The sequence below is a fragment of the Numida meleagris genome, chromosome 1, assembly GCF_002078875.1.
Source record: "Numida meleagris isolate 19003 breed g44 Domestic line chromosome 1, NumMel1.0, whole genome shotgun sequence".
Taxonomy (NCBI): domain Eukaryota; kingdom Metazoa; phylum Chordata; class Aves; order Galliformes; family Numididae; genus Numida; species Numida meleagris.
In genome coordinates, this window is record NC_034409.1 from 175211124 (window position 1) to 175232387 (window position 21264).

A 21264-nucleotide genomic window follows, 5' to 3' on the forward strand; every position below is an offset into this window, starting at 1 on the left:
AAAATGTTGAGTTTTACCACGTACTCCTTATTGCTCACCAGAAATCATCAGAAGTACACCTTTTAGGAGAGCATTGCTCTTCATCTGTAGAAAGCATACCCAATTGAAATCAGTTGTTAATAAATAATAGCTCATTGAAATTTTTGCCATTGGTTTTCATATTTGAATTTCTCTTGGTGTCAGTTTTCAAATCTTATTCCTTGTTCTTTTCAAGACCTCTTTTATGTTAGACAGTTCTTCCTGAACGTACTTGCATCCTCAGTCAAGTCACTAATTCTCTTTTGTCTATTGTTTTATAATGTGAACTATGACTTTTTCCTCTTAATTTGTCAGTACCTAACTCAAGCACTTCATGTTAGAATTCGTAGTATTGGATCAGATTGCTGAGTTACAGTTACCTTGGTTCCTCCTATGTGCTGCTTTCAGGTTTACACGTTCAAAGATGGCCTGTCCTTGCAGGGTTTTATCTAGAAGTGATTTGGACTAGGACTCTAAGGTGTACACTGTACTAACACAGTTTAAATAAGTACATAGATTAAAGATATTTTTGGAAAGACTCAGTCACTGTCTGCTTTAAAAGTTGTCAGCACAGTTCTCCAATGAGCTTTATTTTTGAGAAAAAAATATGCAAATTATTCAAATAGATTATACAGATCCGTATAAATAAATGTTAATCTAAGTAGAACTATTTCAGTGCAACTTGGTTTATAATTAGAAGTTTTTAATATGATTTCTTGACTCACTATTTTCTTCTTTAACTGTGTCAGGCTGATTTTGTGAAAATTGCCCATCCTGACTTTGCGTTCAGAGAGGCTGCTGAAGAAGCTTGCCGGAATATCGGTACCATGGTCGAAAAGTATGTTTTCTTTACTTTGCTCTTGCCGTTTTCATCTTTAAAATGTAGTGTAAGATCATCTGTGATAAGATGGATCCAAAAAAATGTGTAAGAAATGTTTGCTTGTGACAACGAATTTTCAGTCTTCCTGTTGCAGGTATTCAGGAATTTAATTTTATTACAATATCTAATAAAATGCTTTTCTACTTAAGTTTGATTTTATGTTCATAACAGAGTTTAGGTTATCCGCTGACTCCATGTCACTGAAACCCATCGAAGATTTAAAACTGCATTTTTCTAAGACTCATAACAGTTAGATATTGCAAGACATATGTATAAAATGTTGATTTGGTTTTAAGGTTCAAGCTGTTGTATTTCACAACACTTTTTCCCTGGTGTGCTGAACCTTTGAATTTCAGCCTGTGAGCGGGATATGTGAAAGAGAAAAGGACAGTCCCTGTTTAAGTTGAATGTTTTGGTATGTGTCTGTGTAGGACTGAGATATATATACCTGGTCTACCCTGGCATGTGAGATCTTGTAGAATTCCATTTCATAGAACTTGTTCTTAAAACCTTCTGTATGCAAAGTTTGGACATTGGCTTGTTTTTGTTTTTGTTTTTAACATCTCAGTCTAAATTCTGAAAATTATCTCTGTGGTCCAGTATTTCAGTTTGATAAGCTTTGTGACTGGAATATCTGGTTAAAAAGAAATTTCTAAAATATATTTCAGCAAAACTGTTGCTTTGGTCTTGCCAGAGTGTTTGGGAAACCTTTTACTAGCGATTGGATTTTTCAAGACTTAGATGGAGCATGCTGTTTGTAACAATGTGACTTCAATATCTGAATGATATTTCTGATTTAAAATTTGTAGAAAGAAGAAGGTGGTCACAAATTAACCTGAATCTCTTAGAACAGAATTATAGAATAATAGAATGGCTTGGATTGGAAGGAAGCTTAAAGACCATACTTGTATTTCCCATGAAATGCCATCCAGAGTAATTTTCCTATCAGAAGCACTAAATGTATTTCCATGCTACATTTATCTACCTGTCCTTTGTTTGTTAAATTTGTAGGTTTTAGGTATCGTGTGAACTAGGAACTTGGGTTTTAATGTTATCTTGGTGAAGACTAAACTTGGCCTTTAAGTAGTACTGTCAAGAGACTGAAATATTTATACTGGTTACAAATGTATGATTCTTTTACTCCGTCTTTCCAGGTTAAATACAGATGTTGAACTGTGCCAGAGTTTGAGACAGTTGCTAGCTGATGAAGTTGTTATGAATTCCCTAGATCCAGAAACCAGGTACTTATTAATGTTTATATATTTAGGTGTTTAGGTAGTATATCTCATTCCTTACTGAGCTAATAGTTTGCGTTTTGTCCAACTGGAAAACATACTGCATCTCTGTGACAAATGTATTAGTTATTGCTGAATTACCTGTATGTGAGTTAGGAAAGTTGTAGTTTTGCAGTCTTGAAGTATGCCCCTGTGACTGTAGAGCATTGCATTACTGATATCTGTGAAAATAAAAAATGAGAATTCAAGATTTTCTGTAATAGTACCAGCTTAATTAAAATGAGGTGCTCTTCTGTGATGTATACGTCAAAGTAAGTGCTTAGCAATAAAGATCGGGAACAGGCTTACATTACTTGAGTTCAGTTTGTAGAATCTGAAATCAAGAGGCTTTATTCAGTCTGAGAATATCGGGTGGAACTCCTGATTTTTAGGTTTAGTCAAGAGTCCACTAGAAAAATTTGTAATTCATAATACGGGTGTTGATGTTTCAGGAAAAAATAAGAATGATTTATTAATGGAACTTGTGAGCTGGAGGATGATTTTTTTTCTTTCAAAATCAGATTATCAGTATATGTAAAGCTCACTTTATGATTGCCGTAAAATGTTTTATTAGCTGCTTATGTAGTTAGAATTTTTAATTATTTTTTCTCAACATGGTTAGACAAGCTTAATGCCTAATGGTTGCCCATGTTTGAAGTAAGTTATGTCCTTGATCCTTATTTCCATACAATCAAAGATGATAGATTTGAAGAGATTGTTTTTTGATCATTTAGAATAAATGAAGTGTCAAATTAAAAAGGTAATTTGCTCAAATCGGTTAAAGATCAATGCAGATGGCTAAAACAGCTACAAAGGCAAAATTTAGCTTCACTGAATAAACTGCTAAGGGCTTAAAACATAGGAGGTCTGTGTCTGTAACAGCAATACTCATGACAGTGGAATAAATGTATCCTCTGTAAAAGGTATCAAGCTTAACTAATAAAGATAAAAGATGTGAAGAAAATACGCTTAGTATCAAATGAGGCTGTTTTAACAGGGATTTACTGTGTTTTTAGGCGAGTGGCAGAACTTTTTATGTTTGATTTTGAGATCAGTGGCATTCATTTGGATGAAGAAAAGGTAATTTTTGCTACAACATGTCTATAGAAATTTTCGTGAATATCGAAGACCAGCTAATAATATATGCAGGATATGAATTGTGATTCTGGGCCATCTTGCCCTCTAAGAAGCTCCTTGTCTTCTGTGCAGAATTTGGTGTCTCTAAGAAGTGGTGAATTTTGTCCATCTTAAGTCATTCCTATAGTGTTTTCTTTTAATGTTATTTTAGATGTTAATTGTCTGTTCTTTACATGAAGTATGTTTGAGCAGCTGATCTTTCCTTTGTTGACTTCAGCTATACCTTAAGAATTTGTTGATGCTGTAAGTCTAATCTTAAATATACCATTTTCTGCATAATTTCTGGGAAGTTTAAGGTTTTTTAAACTCAGTATCTGAAGATATTATGTATTTTGTACTCTGCTTTTCTTACAGCGTAAAAAGGCAGTCAACCTCAATGTCAGAATTTTGGATTTATGTAATGAATTTCTCACAGGGACTCACCTTCCCAACAAGATTGACAAACATGTTTTGCCTGAGCATATTTGGTATAATTTTACAGCTGAAGGCAATTACTTACAAGTTGCTGGTCTGCACGCTGACTGTCCTGATGATCTGGTGAGTACTCCCCAAGTCAGCTTTGGCATACTCAATAGCACAAGTGCATATTAGTTATTTTAATTGTTATTCAGGCAAATGCACATGGTTTAGGGTTATGGTGTTATGACTAACAAGGAAGAACTGTTTTAGAACACAGTGGTCGATGGCAGCCTTGGCTGTCGTAGCTATGAAACAGTGGAGGTGAAGATCCTGAATGGACTGAGGAAAAGAAGCAGAATGCAAACAGTGGATTTCAGGCAAGAAGACTCCAGCTTATTCAGTAAACTGAGAGGTGAGATCCCATGAGATGCAGCTGTGAAGGGTAAAGAAGCTTAAGAAATTTGGCGGTTCTTTAAAGATAGTGTCCTCCAACCACAGTAGGATGCTAAAATACCCAGTACGAGCTTATCCTGATACTTGGAAAGCCAAGCAGACCTATCAGGAGTCAGTTTCAGCAAGCAGGGAAGTCATGACAGAGCTTCATCTCCAAAAGGCAGCAGACAGCAGGGGGAAATTTAGAAACTGCCTGTACATCGAAGGATGGGAGTAGGAAGACTGAAGCTCAAATAGAGTTGGGACTTGTAAGGAACATCAAAAGCAACAGGGGGAGCATCTACTGATGCATTGGTATTAGCAGGCTGAAAAAAGGAAACAAAAGTTCGATGAGTGAAAAACTGAAGAGGTTAATTTGGATGTAAGGAAAGTCTTTTACAGTGAGAGTGGTGAGGCACTGGAACAGATTGCCCAGAGATGTGCTGGAAGCCCTGTCCCTGGAGACATTCAAGGCTAGGCTGGACCAGGCTCTGAGCAACCTGATCTAGTGTCCTTGTTCATTGCACGGGGTTGGACTAGATGTCCTTTAAAAGTCCCTTCCAACTCCTAAGGATTCTATGATTCTATTAAATGGGTAACTTAGTTACAGCAGACACAGATAAGGCTGAGATGCTAATTGCTTTCTTTGCCTCAGTGTTCACCATCAAGGTCTTCCAGGCCACCGTACTTAGTGAAGAAGTTCAGAGAGAGGAGCAGCCAGCCATAGATGAGGATCCAGTTTGGGATGACTTGAGAGAACTCAGCCTGTACACATCCTTGCTATAAGACAAGCTGCATCTGAGGGTTTGGAGAGAACTGGCTTGATATCCATTGAAAGGTTGTGAAGACCAGAGAAGAACCCCAATGATTAGTGTGAATGAGGGGTAGCTGGGCAACAAGCTGAGCATGAGGCAGCAGTGACTCAGGCAGAGTGAACAGGCTGTGTGAACATAGGCAAAATCAGAGACCAAAGGAAAAGTTCATAGCCTCTTACTCAGCACACTTTAGACTGTGGTCTAAATTGCATCCAGTTTGGGACACCCCTTGCTGCTCCCTCCAAGGACAGTCTCAAACTGGAGCAACTTGGAGCCACCAAGATAGTCAGGAACTGGTGTCCTTGCACTGTGAGGGGAGACTGAGGGAGCTAGGCCTGTTCATCCTGTAGCAGTGCTGGCTGTGGGGGAACCCTGACGGCAGCCTGCCAGTACCTGTGGGGATATCATGGAGAAGATTGAACTCTTCACAGTAGTGCATTGCAGGAGGACAATTGAAAACAGAAATTCCAGCTGGAGAAACTTCTTCATTATGAGGATACCCAAGGAATAAATCAGGCTGCCCGGAGAGGTTTTACTGTCTCTTCATCAGTGGGGATTTTCAAGACCCAAGTAGATAAAGCTTTGTGTAACCTGATCTCACCTTATAGCTGACACTGCTTTCGTCAGGAGGTTGGGCTAGAGACCTCCTTAGGCCCCCTCCAGCCTGAGTTATCCCAAATGATCTTATTTTAGTTATTGTTGATGCTACTTTTCTGTAAAGAATTAATTTACAAAGTGTTTGTTTATGAATTGGTAATGGATTTAGATTCTTTGAAATGTGACAGTGTTTATTTAGTCTTTTAGTCGTGTATCTAGGAACATATTACAATTCTCAAATCTGCTCACGTATAGTTAAAGTAATTGAGGTGACTGAAATCTTGTTTATCGTGAAAAAGAGAAAAGCTGAATGTAGTAGAACCCAAGCTGAATAGTTTATTCTCTGTAAGAAATGAAAATTGAATTAAAATTATGGCACTGAGAGGATGTAACTAAAGGAAGAGTACTCACTGCATGTCATTTAAAAACTTGTCCTGAACTCATTGTGATCTGCAGAATTGCTACTTAAGCTTCCAGTAACACATCAGTAAAGAATGCAGTTCTCTGAGTCAGGTATTTGGAGAGACTCTGGAAATCATAAAGTACAGGTCAGAAGGGACCTCTGGGGCTTGTCAGTTCAAGCCTTATCCTGTTCAGAACAGGATCAAGTAGGTCAGGTTGCTCATGGCCAATATCCGGTTGAGTTTAGAACACTTTGGAAGTATGGAGATTGCACTATGTCGCTGGGCAACCTGTACCCCTAGTGTTTGACCACTCATTTTTTTTCCTGGTACTAAATGGGAAACATTTATCTGCCAGTTTGTGTCCGTTACATCTCATGCTCTGCACCAGAAAGGGTCTGGCTGCATCTTCTCTTTGTACAAAATGTACAAAGTAAAGGTCTTCTTAAATTGGTTTGTGAAATAGAAAAAGCATTTTACCAAGGTTGCTGAGGCTTGAGGTGATTTTTTTGAGATATAATAAAAATAAATCAGAAGTAGGAGAAAGACTGATTGTCCATGGGCAGATGGACAGACTAATAGCTTGCTACCTTGAAAGAAATAAGGCTTTTCTCTTCCTCCTCTTTCTTTATCCTGACCCTGTCTCTGGTTCTCATCAGATCCTTCCAGGAGCCAGTTTGAATGACATGCAAAGGACAATTTGGCTTTCTTTGAGTTTATTTTCAGAGCTTTTAATGAACTAAGACAGCTCACAGAGTGGTCTGAGAAACACAGATGTTGTCACAAAGAGAGAGGCAATGAGAAGAGGAGGGAACTGTTGACAGGAGCAGAGAACAGGATCCTTTTTAGCCCTCTTGATCAGTTATGTTGTCTCACTGCATTTCATCTTTAATGAGTAAGAGAGCACTAATTGAAAGAGAGTCATAATTATTATTATTAAAATGCTCCTGGCTTTTTCTAACTATATCAACGAATACCAGATTTTCAATTGCATTGCTTGTTTCCTTAGAAGTTAGACTGTAATAATGTCACTTTCTTTTTTTCCATATTAGGTGCGAGAAGCTGCTTACAAGATTTTTCTTTACCCAAATGCTGAGCAACTGAGCTGTCTAGAAGAATTGCTCGCTAGCCGAAACAGTCTGGCACAGTTGGTTGGGTATGAAACCTTTGCCCACAGGGCTCTTCAGGGAACGATGGCCAAAAATCCAGGTAAAAGACACGTGTGGAACAATAAGCTGAGAAAGCAAATGTTAGGTTAGGTGTGAGGTTAAAAGCTGCTAGTTTGTTTTGCTAAGTTTACACATATTTCTTCCAGTGAAGTTTCTTATTTCATTTACATTTTGCTGTATGAAGTACTCATGTTTCCTTGTAAATGGCAGTATTCACTGAGTAGGGTCCAGTGTTTTTTGCTCAGAATCATTGTTCGGTCCTTAGATTATGAAGTTGCCGTTGTCCTAGAATATAATCAGATAAATGTGGTACTGAATTCCCTTAAAAAGATGGTGCAGTGGTCAATAATGTGTTTTGTTATTCTAAAAATAGCTGTGTTGTTTTTATATTCTCCTTATGTTCTGAGGGCGCATTGTTTGGGATGCTTCAATGTAAATGTAACGCCTTTTAAGGGATTGAATCACCTTTTTTTTTTTTTTCCCCTCCCCCTGCTTCTAGAGACAGTGATGCAGTTTCTGGAGAAGCTTTCTGACCAGTTGTCTGAAAGGTATGTCTTTTTCACTAATATATATAGCAAATGTCTATTTCGCTAATATATATAGCAAACGTCTATTTCAAGAGCAGAGGGACTCATGTACTAGAAAATCAGTCATTGCTGCTTATGTTTTGATGAAAAAAAAGGCAAGACTGCCTCAGAGCTTTGAGGTGGACTATTAAAATGTATTCTGTGGCTGTGATCAGAGAACAGCCAAGACTGAATACAAGTGATGTGACAAGAAATGCAGGCAACAGCGAACAAGAAGACAATGTTTAAGTGTCGAGAGCACCTTTTATGGCCTTTTCCCGTATGCACAGCTCCATGTATGTATTTTACATCTATGAGCAAATTTCCCTTTGTCCTGCTATCTTCCCCTTAGTTCCACACAGCACAGAACGCTTTCATCACTTTAATGTTTTAATGGGGTGTTTTAATGGGGTGTGTTGTCAGAAAGAGAATGCTTGGGATGTGCACAACCAGGATAAGAAAGATTTGACTGAAAGTACTTGTATGAGAAAAGCAGAAAGGGAGGTTCTTTTACTGTAGTATATGGGCCTGATGTTTTATAGAGTACTACCAATCCCTGATGGCAGAACAAAGTATTCTTGTATACTGCATTCTATTGCTGAAAAATCTTTCATGATGTTTTTCATCATACAATTATTTTCCAGAACTCAAAAAGATTTTGAAATGATGACAAAGATGAAAATGAAGCTTAACCCTCAGAATTCAGTAAGTTAAATTTACACTTATTTTTTGATATAGCATAAGCTAACTGTTCTATATGAAAAATCAACTAAATTTTCATATGCATCATATAGTGTAATTACAATGAGATGCTTTCCATCTTCTACTTTTAAGTGCTTTTTGACTTCTTAGCTGCTATTAATATTAAAATCAAGTGCTGAGCCTGAAATGATAGTTGGCTTATACAAAGTGATATTTCTTTTTTTTCACTGATTGACTTTTTTTTTTCTTGCAGTCTGGTTCTGCTGCATATTTGAGTAAGAAGTATGATCATAATGCAGATTGTTCAAATAACTTCTCAAATTCTGGGTTATGATGCTATTTATGATTAATTTAATACTGATTGTTTCCCACTGTGATTTAAAGTGACTTGCAGAAACTGCAAAAATATGCGAAGGAAATAAAACATTTACTTTGGGTTCAGTTGTGGTTCATTATTGTAATTATAAGCTGAAACTCTCTTTCAGAAATTGATGCCGTGGGATCATCCTTACTACAGTGGTGTCCTTCGTGCTGAGAGGTAAGCTCCTTATGTTCATGATTGTAATGTAAATGAGTGCCTTTATTTCATTTCTTGCAGTAATTATAATGGAAGTCCTCAGTGTAAACAGGGTTTCCTTCTTTGAAGATATACTTCAGTATGAAAATATAAAGAATGTGTGGAGAGGCAATTGTTGGCAACATTGCTTAGTTACTGTTGGAATGCCTATGAATTTTTGGTTCTTCTGTTGTTTCACAGGAAAGTATTGGTCCTCTTTGGAGTTACAAGAGGGTAAAATAGTTTCACAAGAGATAAAAAAATCCTTGTTTTTATTTTGCTTTTAGCTCTTAGCTAAACTGCAGTAATGTTTAAAAATAAATTTTGATCATGGAATATAATCCAGCTCCTCTTCAAACGATAACTTACTTCTTTACCAAACTTGTATTTATCATCCCCTTTTATGGACCTCAAACAGAAACTTCTTGGTTAGATTTTCACTCTTTGTGGGTTGAGTTCATTCTCATCTTTCTTGCAAAGATTAAGAAATCAATCCAGTAGGTCCACCACAGAGACTTAAATTGTGTACAAGAAAAGAGATGCCAACTCTGAAAGGCAGGACCACTGCATGTTGTGTTCATTAGATCAGGGGTGATGACCTTTTATTGTGTTGGAAAAGATAATTTAAAGCTGTGCTGCTTTCACAAGATGGAAGAGAAAAAAATCTTGCCTTCATTGCATTGTTGTGATGCTGGGTTTTTTTTTTGTTGCAATTTTTTGGGGGGAGAGGGGAAGAAATTTACTTCCAGCTTAATGCCTTTTACAGAAGTGACACTGTTGTGTCTATAGTAATACTGTGTGCAGCGCATGGTTTTCATTGTTGTCTCTGTAATGTTTTGGCACTCAGTAGTAGCTTGTGTGATAGATTTCTGTATTACTATGAATTTCATTTCTTCTGGTTTTTTGAGAAAAATATTTCTGTTTGAAAGAAACCAAATTCTTGCCTTTGAGTGTTTATTTTGGGCTACAGTTATTTTGCGGCTCTAGCTGATGTACAGAACCATAGTTTCCTAGTTCCTGTTGGATATGTAAGGTGCAAATTATCTTTACAGTTGTAAGTATAAAGCAAGGATATAAAGGGTTTTAGTGCTTAGTTAACATAGCAATGTTATAGCATGTCACACATGCATCTCTAAGGGATGAAAGAAATACTGGATGAGACAGCGCGTATGTCTGTTGAAAGAGATATTCTGTTTCCTATTTTGGTCTATACAACCATATTTTCACGTAAATGTGAGCAAACACTGGACAATGTGATCCGGATGTGATCTTTTACTGCTTTTATTTTTCATTTTTTCTCCAGATTTTAATCAGCCACATGCACTTGGACTATAATGAGATTTGCCCATTTTCACTCCTATAGTTTACTGAACGTTTCTGCTGTTTTGTAAGTTGTACAGCAGGAGGAGCTCCAGACTTAGGTCAGGAAGTACATTTTTCTTTATATAAGCTCATCTACCAAAGTTTTTTTTCTGTCATCTTTCACCAAGTCTTTTCCCTGGAAACTTGATCCTACTTCAAAAGGCACAAGTCTCCCATTGATGGTAACAGGATGGTAGGATAGTTTACTTCCAGTTTTTTTTTCTTTTTTCTTGAAAATGATGTTAAGTAGCCTCTCTGGCTTTAAGCTCTCGACAGCATAATGTTGTACATTTGACAGAAACTGGAGACAAAAGTCTGAAATCCACAGCAGAAGTATCTTAAAAGGGGATAGAATAATTAGAAGAACCTCAAGAATTTTGGCAGGCTAAGGGTAATAAAAGAGTGAATGCTGGAACATGCTTCAGCCTCTAACAAGTAAGAAGAAGTCTAATATGCGTATTATAAAATAATGCTGTTGAGTTTTAGTGCAGGCAAGTACCATGGTATTAATTAAATCCCATTACTTCTCAGTAGGTGTTGCTGCAGTTATAAGTAATTCTCAAGGCCCTGATCCTGTAAAGATGTAGTAGCCTTGATGACTTCTTTTGGGTCATTAAAAAAATAAATAAAAATTGATGGAAGAGACCTTTTACAGTCAGTTATTTGTCTTGAAGGTGGGGTTTCCTATACTTAAGTCACTTCTGACTGAGGCACAGAACTTTTTGTAAGAACTGTCAGTGGCGAGCTTACAATATTTGGTGTTGACTCCTGTTTTCCTAACCTTTGTTGCTTATGAGACTGCGCTGACTTTGCTGGCTATAATTCACTTCGGGGATATCTGCCAAACTGTGAAAGACTTTATTCAAGAAACAATTGGGATGTGCTCTCAGGGTCTTGCTCTCTGTGTTGGTCCGTTGCTTTGGGACTGCAGAAATGAGTAAGACTGGCCTTGGGGATGAACAAATCAATACCAAAACAATCCAGTTTCCTGCTCTGTAGGAAAGAGAAGCCACCATGACAACTGGAGGCGTTTTGGATCCTGGGGTAACCCGCTCAGCAGAAACTAGGAATAATTCATTCCTTTCATGTTGGGACTGTATGTAGACTTCTGGCTCGCAGGGAAGCACATTTGTTTTTCAGGGACGGGGGCGATACCAAGGTGCCTGAACATGGCTGTGAATGTTTCTAAAGGTGCATATGCTAAAAGCTGTAACTACATTATTTTTAGCTTTATGAAAGAATGTTTTTTGTTGGGAATGTCGTGTGGAAAAACAGCCCAGAACATTTGTGGAATATGTGAGAAAACTGTCACTTCTGTTCAAATTGAATCCTGAAATGAAAAAACAATGCAAAATTTAAAAAAAGTCAGGAAATCTTTCAACCAAAATGCCCATAGGGAAGGAAAACTTTCTTTAACTGTCTGTTTATAAGCACGGGAAGGCATGTCTTGTGTTAAATCAACTTACCAGTCACTAAGCTGGTGGACTAGAGTTTTTGGAGGAAAAAATGGAAGTTACTGAAAAGTCTTGCTATATTTTTCTTTGTGGAATGGTTATTTAACAGATATGTACTGCCACTGTGAGAAGGGCTCTGAAAATTGTGAGTTTTGTTATGTGTTCAAACTTGCACTGTATACTGTGGAAGATACTACTGCTTGGTGGTTTGCATACAATGTTTTGAAATATCCCAGTAAAGGCGTTTCACAAATAATTTGTTACCCTTTTTTTAGTATGTCATTTTCTTTACCGAAGAGTTAAAGTAGTTAATGTAATACAGGTGGAGCATAATGTATGTTAAAAGCATTGTAAAAAGCTTTAAAGTCCGTGATCATTCTTCCTGAGCTTAGGATATTTTATTTGCATGATGAGTCATTCAAAAGCTGAATATACATTTCAAGAATTATTTATTTATTCAAAATGCTGCGGAATGTTGAAGAAATTGTTGTTTGATATGAAAACAAAGTCAATCGAAAAGTCATATACCGTGTCAATAGCAAACCAATATTCTCAATTATGCCCTGACCTCCTCCGTAATAGTCTAAAATATACTGTTAACAGAATGAAAAAAGGAGTGTAAGATACAGGTGCTAGTTTATGGTTGATGAGAGTACAAAGACTTTCTAGTGTTATTATTATTTTTTAAGAAATCCAGAGTCTTCTATAAATCATGGTTAATAGTCTCCCTTGAGGTAAAGAATTAAATTTCATAGTCTGGCATGTAATGAAAATTGGAAGGGGTTTTCCTTGTCTTGATCTCTTCAAGTTAACCTGAGGGGTTCATCTTTTATCTTCTTCTAAGAAGGTTTTTTCACGTTTTTTCAAGTTTATTTGAAAGTTTTGAGAGGATCTGTTTTATTAGAGATAGTTAACTTAGTGTTCAGAATTTTCATGGAAGTCAACAGAACAATATTTTTTCTCAGAAACAAAAAGAGAGCACCGGGATTTATCAGGGACCGCATTTAATAGCCACAGATAAGAATTCTTGCCAAGGAACTAATTTGCAATTGTTAAGAGTCAGAAGGCTTAGCTCTGAAGAACAGCAATACTTACTCAAATATCCCTAATGTCCAAGCTTATCAAAAGCATCCTTAATAAAACAGATGAAAGTCACGCTACACAAAACAGTCTTAGTTTCTTTCCAAATATACAGCTTAAATGAAAGTGATTTTAGAAGTCTGTATTTTATTTAGACTCAGTGAAGTCATACAAGCTTAGAAATAATTATTTATAATGACATACTACATCTTTGTTCTTCACAGAGACACAGCCTTTTTGTTTGAAGCCTGCTGTTCTTGAAGAATAACCAAACCTCACTGTGTCAGTTGACTTCTTTTTTTAAATTGGTTTTTAAATTGGTTTGGCTACATTACTTCTTTTAAAAATATTGCTGGGCTGCATGCGGTAAAAGTGAGGTGTCTGGATTTTTGAACGTAGTTTATCCTTTAATATAAAGCAGGAATTTACATCAAAGAAACTACTGTTTTCTTTGATATTTCTACTTTCTTTAGGAGAGTACTAGGATTTTTCTTTCTAAACTTTCTAGGCTTACATTCTGCAATAAAATGCATAAGAAAATTTTCATTATTTCTAGAGTTTGCTATAAATAGTAATGCTTTGCGGTTCGAATTCAGACATTCAGAATGAAGTAAGATATTAGAATATGTTTTAAGACAAAATGGAAGCAGACTTGCATTTTTTCGTTTTTTTGTGTCTCAGTCTTTCACAGTTTTGGTTGTTTGAGCATAACTTGCATCATGCAATTGTGTAAGTTCAACAAGGTAATTGAAGGTTCATTGTTAGAATAAAGAGGACTATTTCTAGTTCTTGATATATTTTTTTTAACTGAAAGTTTGGTGTACAGGGAAATACTCTTTTACTGTAAAGATGAGTTCATTTATATATTTTGACTGATTCGTTCAGAGCAAGATTTCTATATTGGTACCCTTCCTTTTTTTTTTTTTTTTTGTAGGAGTATGCTATTTCCTACATCAAAACTAGAAGCAACCTTTTTTGATAATCCAGTAGTATAAAAATGTCTGAATTTCAGGAAATGATCTTTCAGATTAATAATTGTGTTTTCTGATGCTTATATCTGTATTGTTATTTCCTTTTTTCTGCTCCTCCAGAAACACATACAAATCATTTAATTTTCACGTAAGGGCTTAAGAAAATCAAGTGCTTAAGTTCAAGAGTTGTTCAGAAAATGTATTGTTGACTGCAGGTATCGAAAATCAGTCCATAATTGTGTTTTTGACCTCTGATACCCAAGAAGAAATCTTTTGACTAGAGTTTGTATTTCTTTGCAAGGTTCTTGTTGTGATGCATCAGACCACCATTCTCCCATCTCCTTTGCCTGCAATTTCAAAGGCTTCTTCCCATAGAAAGAAACTGTGCTGATCATCACGTTGGGATTCAGCTATGCAGTTCAGCCAGAGCAGTGTAAGTTTCAGAGAGGAGCAAGAGCTCAGACATACCTCAGTTCAAGTCTTCTGCTGGGTAGCTCGAGTTAATACCCTGCTCAGCATGTGTGGCCTCAGAATTGTATCCACCTTTCTCTGGGGACACAGCATCCTAAGTGTCTGTTTTAAGCACTCTGAATCACCTTGCTTGTTGCCCAGAACTCGTGTTTTAAGGGACAGGATATCCAGACAGGATATTTGATTCTTGCCTGTGCTTGCTTAGTTGACATGAACCCTTTCTCTTCCTTAGGACAGACTTTAATTGTGTCTCCATGTATTTGCCTGCTTTAGAGACATCGGTAAAATGTTCTGCTAGTGATGTTAGTATGCTGTGTGCATCACCGTTCTCACTGAATTCTTCCTGACTGCTTAGTTGCTGCAGCAAACAAGCTGCAAATTACAGCGCAGGAGAAAACCGTTCTTCTGGCACTTCTCTGTAGTGTCTGTCCCCAGATGAAGTTCCAGTTGTTCACTGGTTTCCAGTGTAGATTTTAGCTGTCTGTCTCCAGAGCACTAACCTTTCCTGCTAGTAGCAGTAACCCTTAGCAGACACTTTACGGGTAGCACAATGCTGTTAGCATTGTTCAGTTTGAGCTGTATTAACTTCCTTTCTGATTTCTTTTCCCAAAAACACTTCAATGCATTTCCTGTTGGAGATAAAAGTTGTAACTTGGCTGAGTAAATGCAGAGGCAGCTTGCCAAGGAGTGACCAGAAAGTGTTTATATTAAAGCAGCTGCTTCTTGCTGGTTTGCTTGACTTTTATATTGCTTTAAATAGAAGAAAAAAGCTAGACAACTATTCAAGTCCGCAGCTGACAACAGCTTGAAAATCTTGCATAAAGTGATTCTCTATGGCTACTGCCATAACATATGATATAAAAATGCATATTAGGATCATCAGTAGCTATTAACATGCAGATTATGGAGGTTGCTTTGCTCTGAATAGTGAACAGTTTTGGGGCAGGCTAAGCTGAAGTACTTGGAAATTCTGTTCCTTTTGATGTAGGGTCAGCCACTATCAGTTAATTCATTAACTAAAGTATTTAACTAAAGTTTTTGTAATTTTGTTCTATCCATAAAGAAATTTGTGCAATGGAATGACTTATTTTGCTAGGGTTTTGTTGGGAGGCTTCTGAGTGCGTTTTCAAATGAATTTCACATTTGAAAAGAAAAAGTGAACAAAGAAATGTCATACACCTGGGTTAGAAGATGGCGAACGTTGAGTTTCCCCTTTAGCTTCAGGAGAAGTTCGTTTTACAGTCTTGGATCTGCCCTCAGAAAGGCTCTGCATCCTACACAGACAATCTCTGTCTTTGTTGTATAGCATTTAAAAAGTGTATAGATAGAAGTCTGCATCTTAGAGTTTTATGCAGTCTTTTAGATAATCTGGCCAGGATCACAGGGTGTTTTGAAAATACAATCCCAAATCCTTGAACACCAATAGAAATTTAGTTCAGAGGACTGAGGGAAGAGAGGCTTGGCTTGCTGTCACAGTCTCAGTCACCACTGCTGCCAAGCAGTTGTGCTACGGTGTTTTAGATTAATACAGATTTGAATACTGAAATGCTGTGCCTGAGAAATGTTATGATCTTGCAGTTTCACTAAGGTGATGAAGCTGTGAATAACTGAGGTTAGGGAATCATTTACTAGCAAACAGATGCTTTTTTCCTGTCATCTGGAAATGATGAAGTTGCTAATGGCTGCTACTGTTGGAGTGCCTGGAATCAAGCAAGAATCTTCAAAAAGGAGCATGTAGTTTGTCTGCAAATTTTTCCAAGTACTTTTCCACCCACATCCTCCAGCCAGACCTCAGTTTTACATATCTAGAAGAGATTGTAGTGTTTCCTGTTCTGCTCATTGGGTATTCTTTCTTTGGGAAGGAGTCAGGGCTTTAAAATTAATTTATTCCCTTTTTATTGTTGTTCTTTAATTCCTAGTGCTACACCTTTCATTCTGCAGTGATTAGCATTACATCTTGGAGGTGGGGACTCAGAAAAAATTCAGTCATATGCTCGTTTGCACCACTGAAAAGCAAAATCATCTGTTAATAGTAATTCCAGGAACTGAATTTTTGGTTATAGGATATCAGCTTCAGTTATCTGAGGTTTTGGCTAATTCGTAAATAAGCCCAAAAAGAAAGTTTTCCTGGAATAAGTGCAAGTTTGAGGTTGGACTTTCTTCAGTGATAGTTGGTCTTACTTGATTTATCAAGGGGGTTCATATGTGAGGTAGGGCTGAATCGAGAAGTTGTAAATTAGTTCTGTGTTTTCATGTCCAGAATGATTACTTGTTGGTGGGTATTGACCAGTGTTAAAGAAAAATTTTGAAGAGGTACTATCTGCTACTCAGAACAGTATCTTTTTTTCAGCAGCCCGCACTCATTTTAATTTGTGTTATTTATTATGAGGAATAAAATAGAATAAAATGGTTCAGCTGGAAGGAACCTAGAAAGATCAAAGCTTGTTGGTTCCAATTTCCTGACCACTTCACAGCTAACCAGAAGTTAAAGCGTACTATTGAGGGTGTTGTCCCAATGTTTCATGAACGCTGATGGGCACAGCGCATCAGCCACCTCTCTAGGAAGCCTTTTCCAGTGTCTGACCACCCTCATGATACAGAAATGATTCTTAATGCCCAGTCTGACCCTCCCGTGGTGCAGCTCTGTGCCATTCCTGACCTGCTGTTGGTTTCCCGTAGCAGAGCCTGGCACTTCCCTCTGCTTCCTCTCCTCAGGGAGCTGCAGGGAGCAGTGAGGTCACCTCTCGGTCTCTTCTGCAGGCTAGGCAGCCTGAATGTCCTCAATCTTTGTTCACAGGAATTGGCTCCAGCCCTGTCACCAGCTGTAGTGCCCTCCTTTGGGCATGTTCAAGCTCCTTAACATCCTTTTTCTATTGTGGAGCCCATAACTGTACAGAATACTCAATGTGAGGCTGTACCAGCACTAAATATAGCAAGAGAGTCATGTCTTCTGACCTCCAAAATGTCCCCCAAAATGCAATTAGCACTCTTGGCTGCTAGGGCACACTGCTGGCTCATGCTGAGCTGCTGTAACCAGCACCTCCAGGTTTCTTCCTGCTGAGCTGTGCTCCTGCCAGTAGGCTCCAGTCTGTGCCTGTGTCCAGCATTGCTCCACTCCCGGTACTGGACCTGGCATTTTCCTGCATTGAACTTCATGCTGTTGATAATTGCTCACCACTCCAGTATATCTAGATCCTCTGAAAGGCCTCTTGTCCCTCCTGAGAGTCAGCAGTACCTCCCAGTTCAGTGTCATCGGCAAGCTTGCTGAAGATGCGTTCCACTCATGCATGCAGATAATTGATAAAGATGCTGAACAGAACTGGCCAGGGAACTGAGTCCTGGTTAGCACCACTTGTGTCTGACTGCCAGCCGGATGTAGCTCTGCTTACTGTGACCCTTTGAGCTTTGTCATTCAGCCAGTTCATCATCCAGCATAGCGTGAACCTGTTTATCTCACAACTGGACGGTTTGTCCAGAAGGACATTGTGAGGAACTGTACCAAACCAAACACCTTACTAAAATCTGGGAAAATTACATCCACTGCCTTCCCTTCATCCACTAAGCAGGCGACTTTATCATAAAAGGGGATCAAATTACTAAGATACAATCCTTTGTAAGTCTTTACTGCTGAGGCTGCCCCTCAGGAATCCCAAACCCTGGAGATAAGAGAGAAAGTTGGCAGAAAAGAAGGCTTCTTTGTTCGAGGAGGATCTGATCAGAGATCATCTGGGTAAACTCAGTGAAAACAAACCCATGGGTCCTGACGGGATGCACCTACAAGTACTGAGGAAACTGGCAGAAAGGAGAACAGGAGAGGTGCCTGAGGACTGGAGGAAAGCCAGTGGCACTCCAGTCTTCAAAAAGTGCAAGAAGGAGGAGCCAGGAAACTGCAGGCTAATCAGCCTCACCTCTGTCCCTAGGAAGGTGATGGAACACCTATTTGGGAAGTCATCTCCAAGCAAGTGGAAGAGAAGAAAGTTATCAGAAGTAGTCAGCATGGATTCACCAAGGGGAAATCATGCTTGACCAATCTGGTAGCCTTCTGTTATGTCATCACCTGACGGGTAGATGAGGGGAGAACAATGGATGTTGTCTGCCTTGACTTCAGCAAGGCTTTTGACACTGTCTCCTGTAACATCCTCATAGGTAAGCGTGGGGGGTGTGGGCTAGATGAGTGGACAGAGAGGTGGACTGAGAACTTGATGACTGGCAGAGCTCAGAGGGTTGTGATCAGGAGTACATAGTCTAGTTGGAGGCCTGTAGTGGGTGGTGTTCTGCAGGGGTTCGTGCTGGGTCAAGTCTTGTTCAGCATCTTCATCAGAGACCTGGATGAAGGGGTAGAGTCCACCTTCCGCAAGTTTGTTGATGATACAAAGCTAAGAGGCTGACACACCAGAGGGCTGTGCTGCCCTTCAGTGAGACCTGGACAATGCTCTCAGACACAGGATTTGAATTTGGGGTGGTCCTGTGTGGAGCCAGGAGTTGGACTAGATGATCCATATGGTTCCCTCCAGTGTGGGATATTCTGTGATTCTGTGAACTTCTGTGACATTGCAGTGACAAGCAAAAAATAAATAAATCCAAACCAAACTACGATTATAAGATAACTTAAGGTATAATAGTTGCCACTGGCTGTTGTCAGCATTGTCCAGAAGTAAGTTAAATATCAGACTTGTGTCATAAGACACTATTGAAAATTTTCCAAAATCTTCATCTTTGACCTTTGTTCTGACACTGATGTAGCAGGCAAGGCAAGATGGAGAAATAAATGGGATCAGAACCAGAAACACTTTTTGGCATTTTGTACAAAAAGTGTTTTTGCAGAGCTTTTTTTTTTTTTTTGCTATTTTTCACTGGCAAGAATGACATTAACGTACATCTTTCATTAGATGTGGGAGAGGTTAGATCCTGACAGTGTTCTACCAGAAATGCCTGACATTAACTTTATGTTGTTATTATTAAAGTGGTTGTCTAATCAGTGCCTCATTGTACTCAAAACATTAGATTGTGACATTTTCAAACATTAGCTAGGGTAAGGGACTATTTCCCCTGGGAAGTCTGCCTCAAGCCAGTGTAATCTGTTACAGCTATTTTCATGTGTGGGTGGATAAGTATTGTGCTTTTTCCAAAAGACTAAACTGTTACAGACTGATTTATTTCCCCACTTTGGATAGTGACAGCATATTACAAAATACCTACCAGAAAGCCTTCTTCCCATCCTCTTCATCACAGAGTAAGATCGTGGAGACAGTCCATATGTTCAGGGAGCGCTGAGAACAAAGAATAATTAGGCATTTATTTGTTTTCTTCATGTAGTACATTATGTCAGCTCTTTGCATGAAGTAATATCACTCATTTCTCATGCTAGCATGTATCTGCTTTTATGTATTAGTAAGAATTTCTTTTACAGAAAAAGAATCAAAAAGTAGTTTCTGAATTCTTCCCCTTTACCCCCCAGCAACCACACGTTAATCCAGCATTTCATCTCAGTATGGTAATCCTTTGCAGTTTGCATGGAACATGTCCTCTTTTGCTTAAGCTGAAATCTGTCTTACTCGGCGGTTGTGTATTCCAGTACTTAGGCTCCGTATCATCTCTTCAGTGAACCATGGGTTGGCTGAGGTTGGAAGGGCCTTCTGGAGTTCACCTGGCCTAAACCCTGCTCCAGCAGGAGCACCCAGAGCAGAGTGCCCAGGACCACATCCAGGCAACTTTTGGAGATTTCCAAGGAGAAGACTCCACAGCCTCCAGACAACCTTCCTCCATCACCTGCACAGGAAAAACGTGTTTCTTGATGTTCAGTCAGTCTCCTGTGTTTTGTTTTGTGCTCATTGTCTTATTCTGTTACTAAGTGTCACTAGAAAGAGTGTCTCTCTGTCTTTTTTGCACTCTCTCTTCGGGTATTTATAGACATTGATAGGATCTCCTGAGCCTTTTCATGTCTAGGCTGATCAGTCCTGGCTCTCAGTCTTTCCCAATAGGTGGGATGCTCCAACTCTTCAATCATCTTCATGACACTTGTTTGCACTCTGTCCAGTAAGTCTATGTCTTTCTTATACTGGGGGCCCTGGAACTTTACGCAGTACTTTGGGTGTGGCCTCAGCAGTGCTGAGTAGAGAGGAAAGAAAACCTCTCTTGGCCTTCTGGCCATACTTTTCCTAATGCAGCCCAGGATGCCAGGATACCTTCTTAGCAACAAGGGCAGATTGCTGGCTGATGTTCAAGTTGGTGTCAGCCAGGACTGCTTCAACCATGTGATGTTTAGCTGCCTGCTGGGTTAAACCACAACAGTGTTAGACAGGATCGGACCCAGTATTGACCCCTGGGGTGCTCCACTAGTTACTGGTGTCCAACATGATTTTGTGCCGCTTGTCACCACCTTTCACTTGTCTGCCCATCCTACCCATACATCAGCAGCTTCGCTATGCTGATTTTATGGGAGACAGTGCCAAAGGCATTACTGAATTCTAGGTAGACTGCTTTCCCCTCATCTCCCAGGCCAGTCTTTTCATTGTAGAAGTGTATCAGGTTGGTCCAGAATGTCTTTCCCTTGGTGAATCTGTGCTGACCATTCCTGATGATTTTCTTCTCCTTTGTGTGCCTGAAAATGGTTTCTAGGATTAGCTGCTCCATCAGAAAAGATTATTGCTCTTCAGAAAATTCTTTGTAAGTTTGGCTTGATTTCATAAAGACTTTTCAAGGGCTCTAGTCTTGATGTTTTCATACCGTATTTTCCTGCAGCTGAAATCACTGTCAGAAGCTACGTGCTTAATTTCCTGGAACTGCAAAAATCTGATGGTGTGCTATGTCTGAAAGTGGAGTTAGATGTTGATTTACTGAATTGTACATTTGTATAATTTCTTCGTATGGTTTCTTTCTCCAAGTTTTTAATACAGTAAGTTTTCTTCTCCTATTTGACAGAGAGGAAATGACATGGAAACCCTGGGTGATATTGGATGCCTAGGAGGATGTGAAGCTCC

At 38.7% G+C, this 21264-nt stretch overlaps 1 protein-coding gene across 3 annotated transcripts in view; it reads left to right on the top strand.

Annotated features, from left to right (window-relative positions):
• Nucleotides 1–21264, top strand: part of MIPEP (mitochondrial intermediate peptidase) — a 68843-nt gene that overhangs the window by 4184 nt on the left and 43395 nt on the right. For all 3 annotated transcript variants that reach the window (XM_021379308.1, XM_021379318.1, XM_021379329.1), the window contains exons 3-10: nt 768–856; nt 2053–2139; nt 3189–3252; nt 3664–3846; nt 7006–7162; nt 7622–7670; nt 8333–8393; nt 8876–8928. In XM_021379308.1, the coding sequence (XP_021234983.1) occupies nt 768–856; nt 2053–2139; nt 3189–3252; nt 3664–3846; nt 7006–7162; nt 7622–7670; nt 8333–8393; nt 8876–8928 (743 nt within the window). The remainder of the gene's footprint in view (nt 1–767; nt 857–2052; nt 2140–3188; nt 3253–3663; nt 3847–7005; nt 7163–7621; nt 7671–8332; nt 8394–8875; nt 8929–21264) is intronic.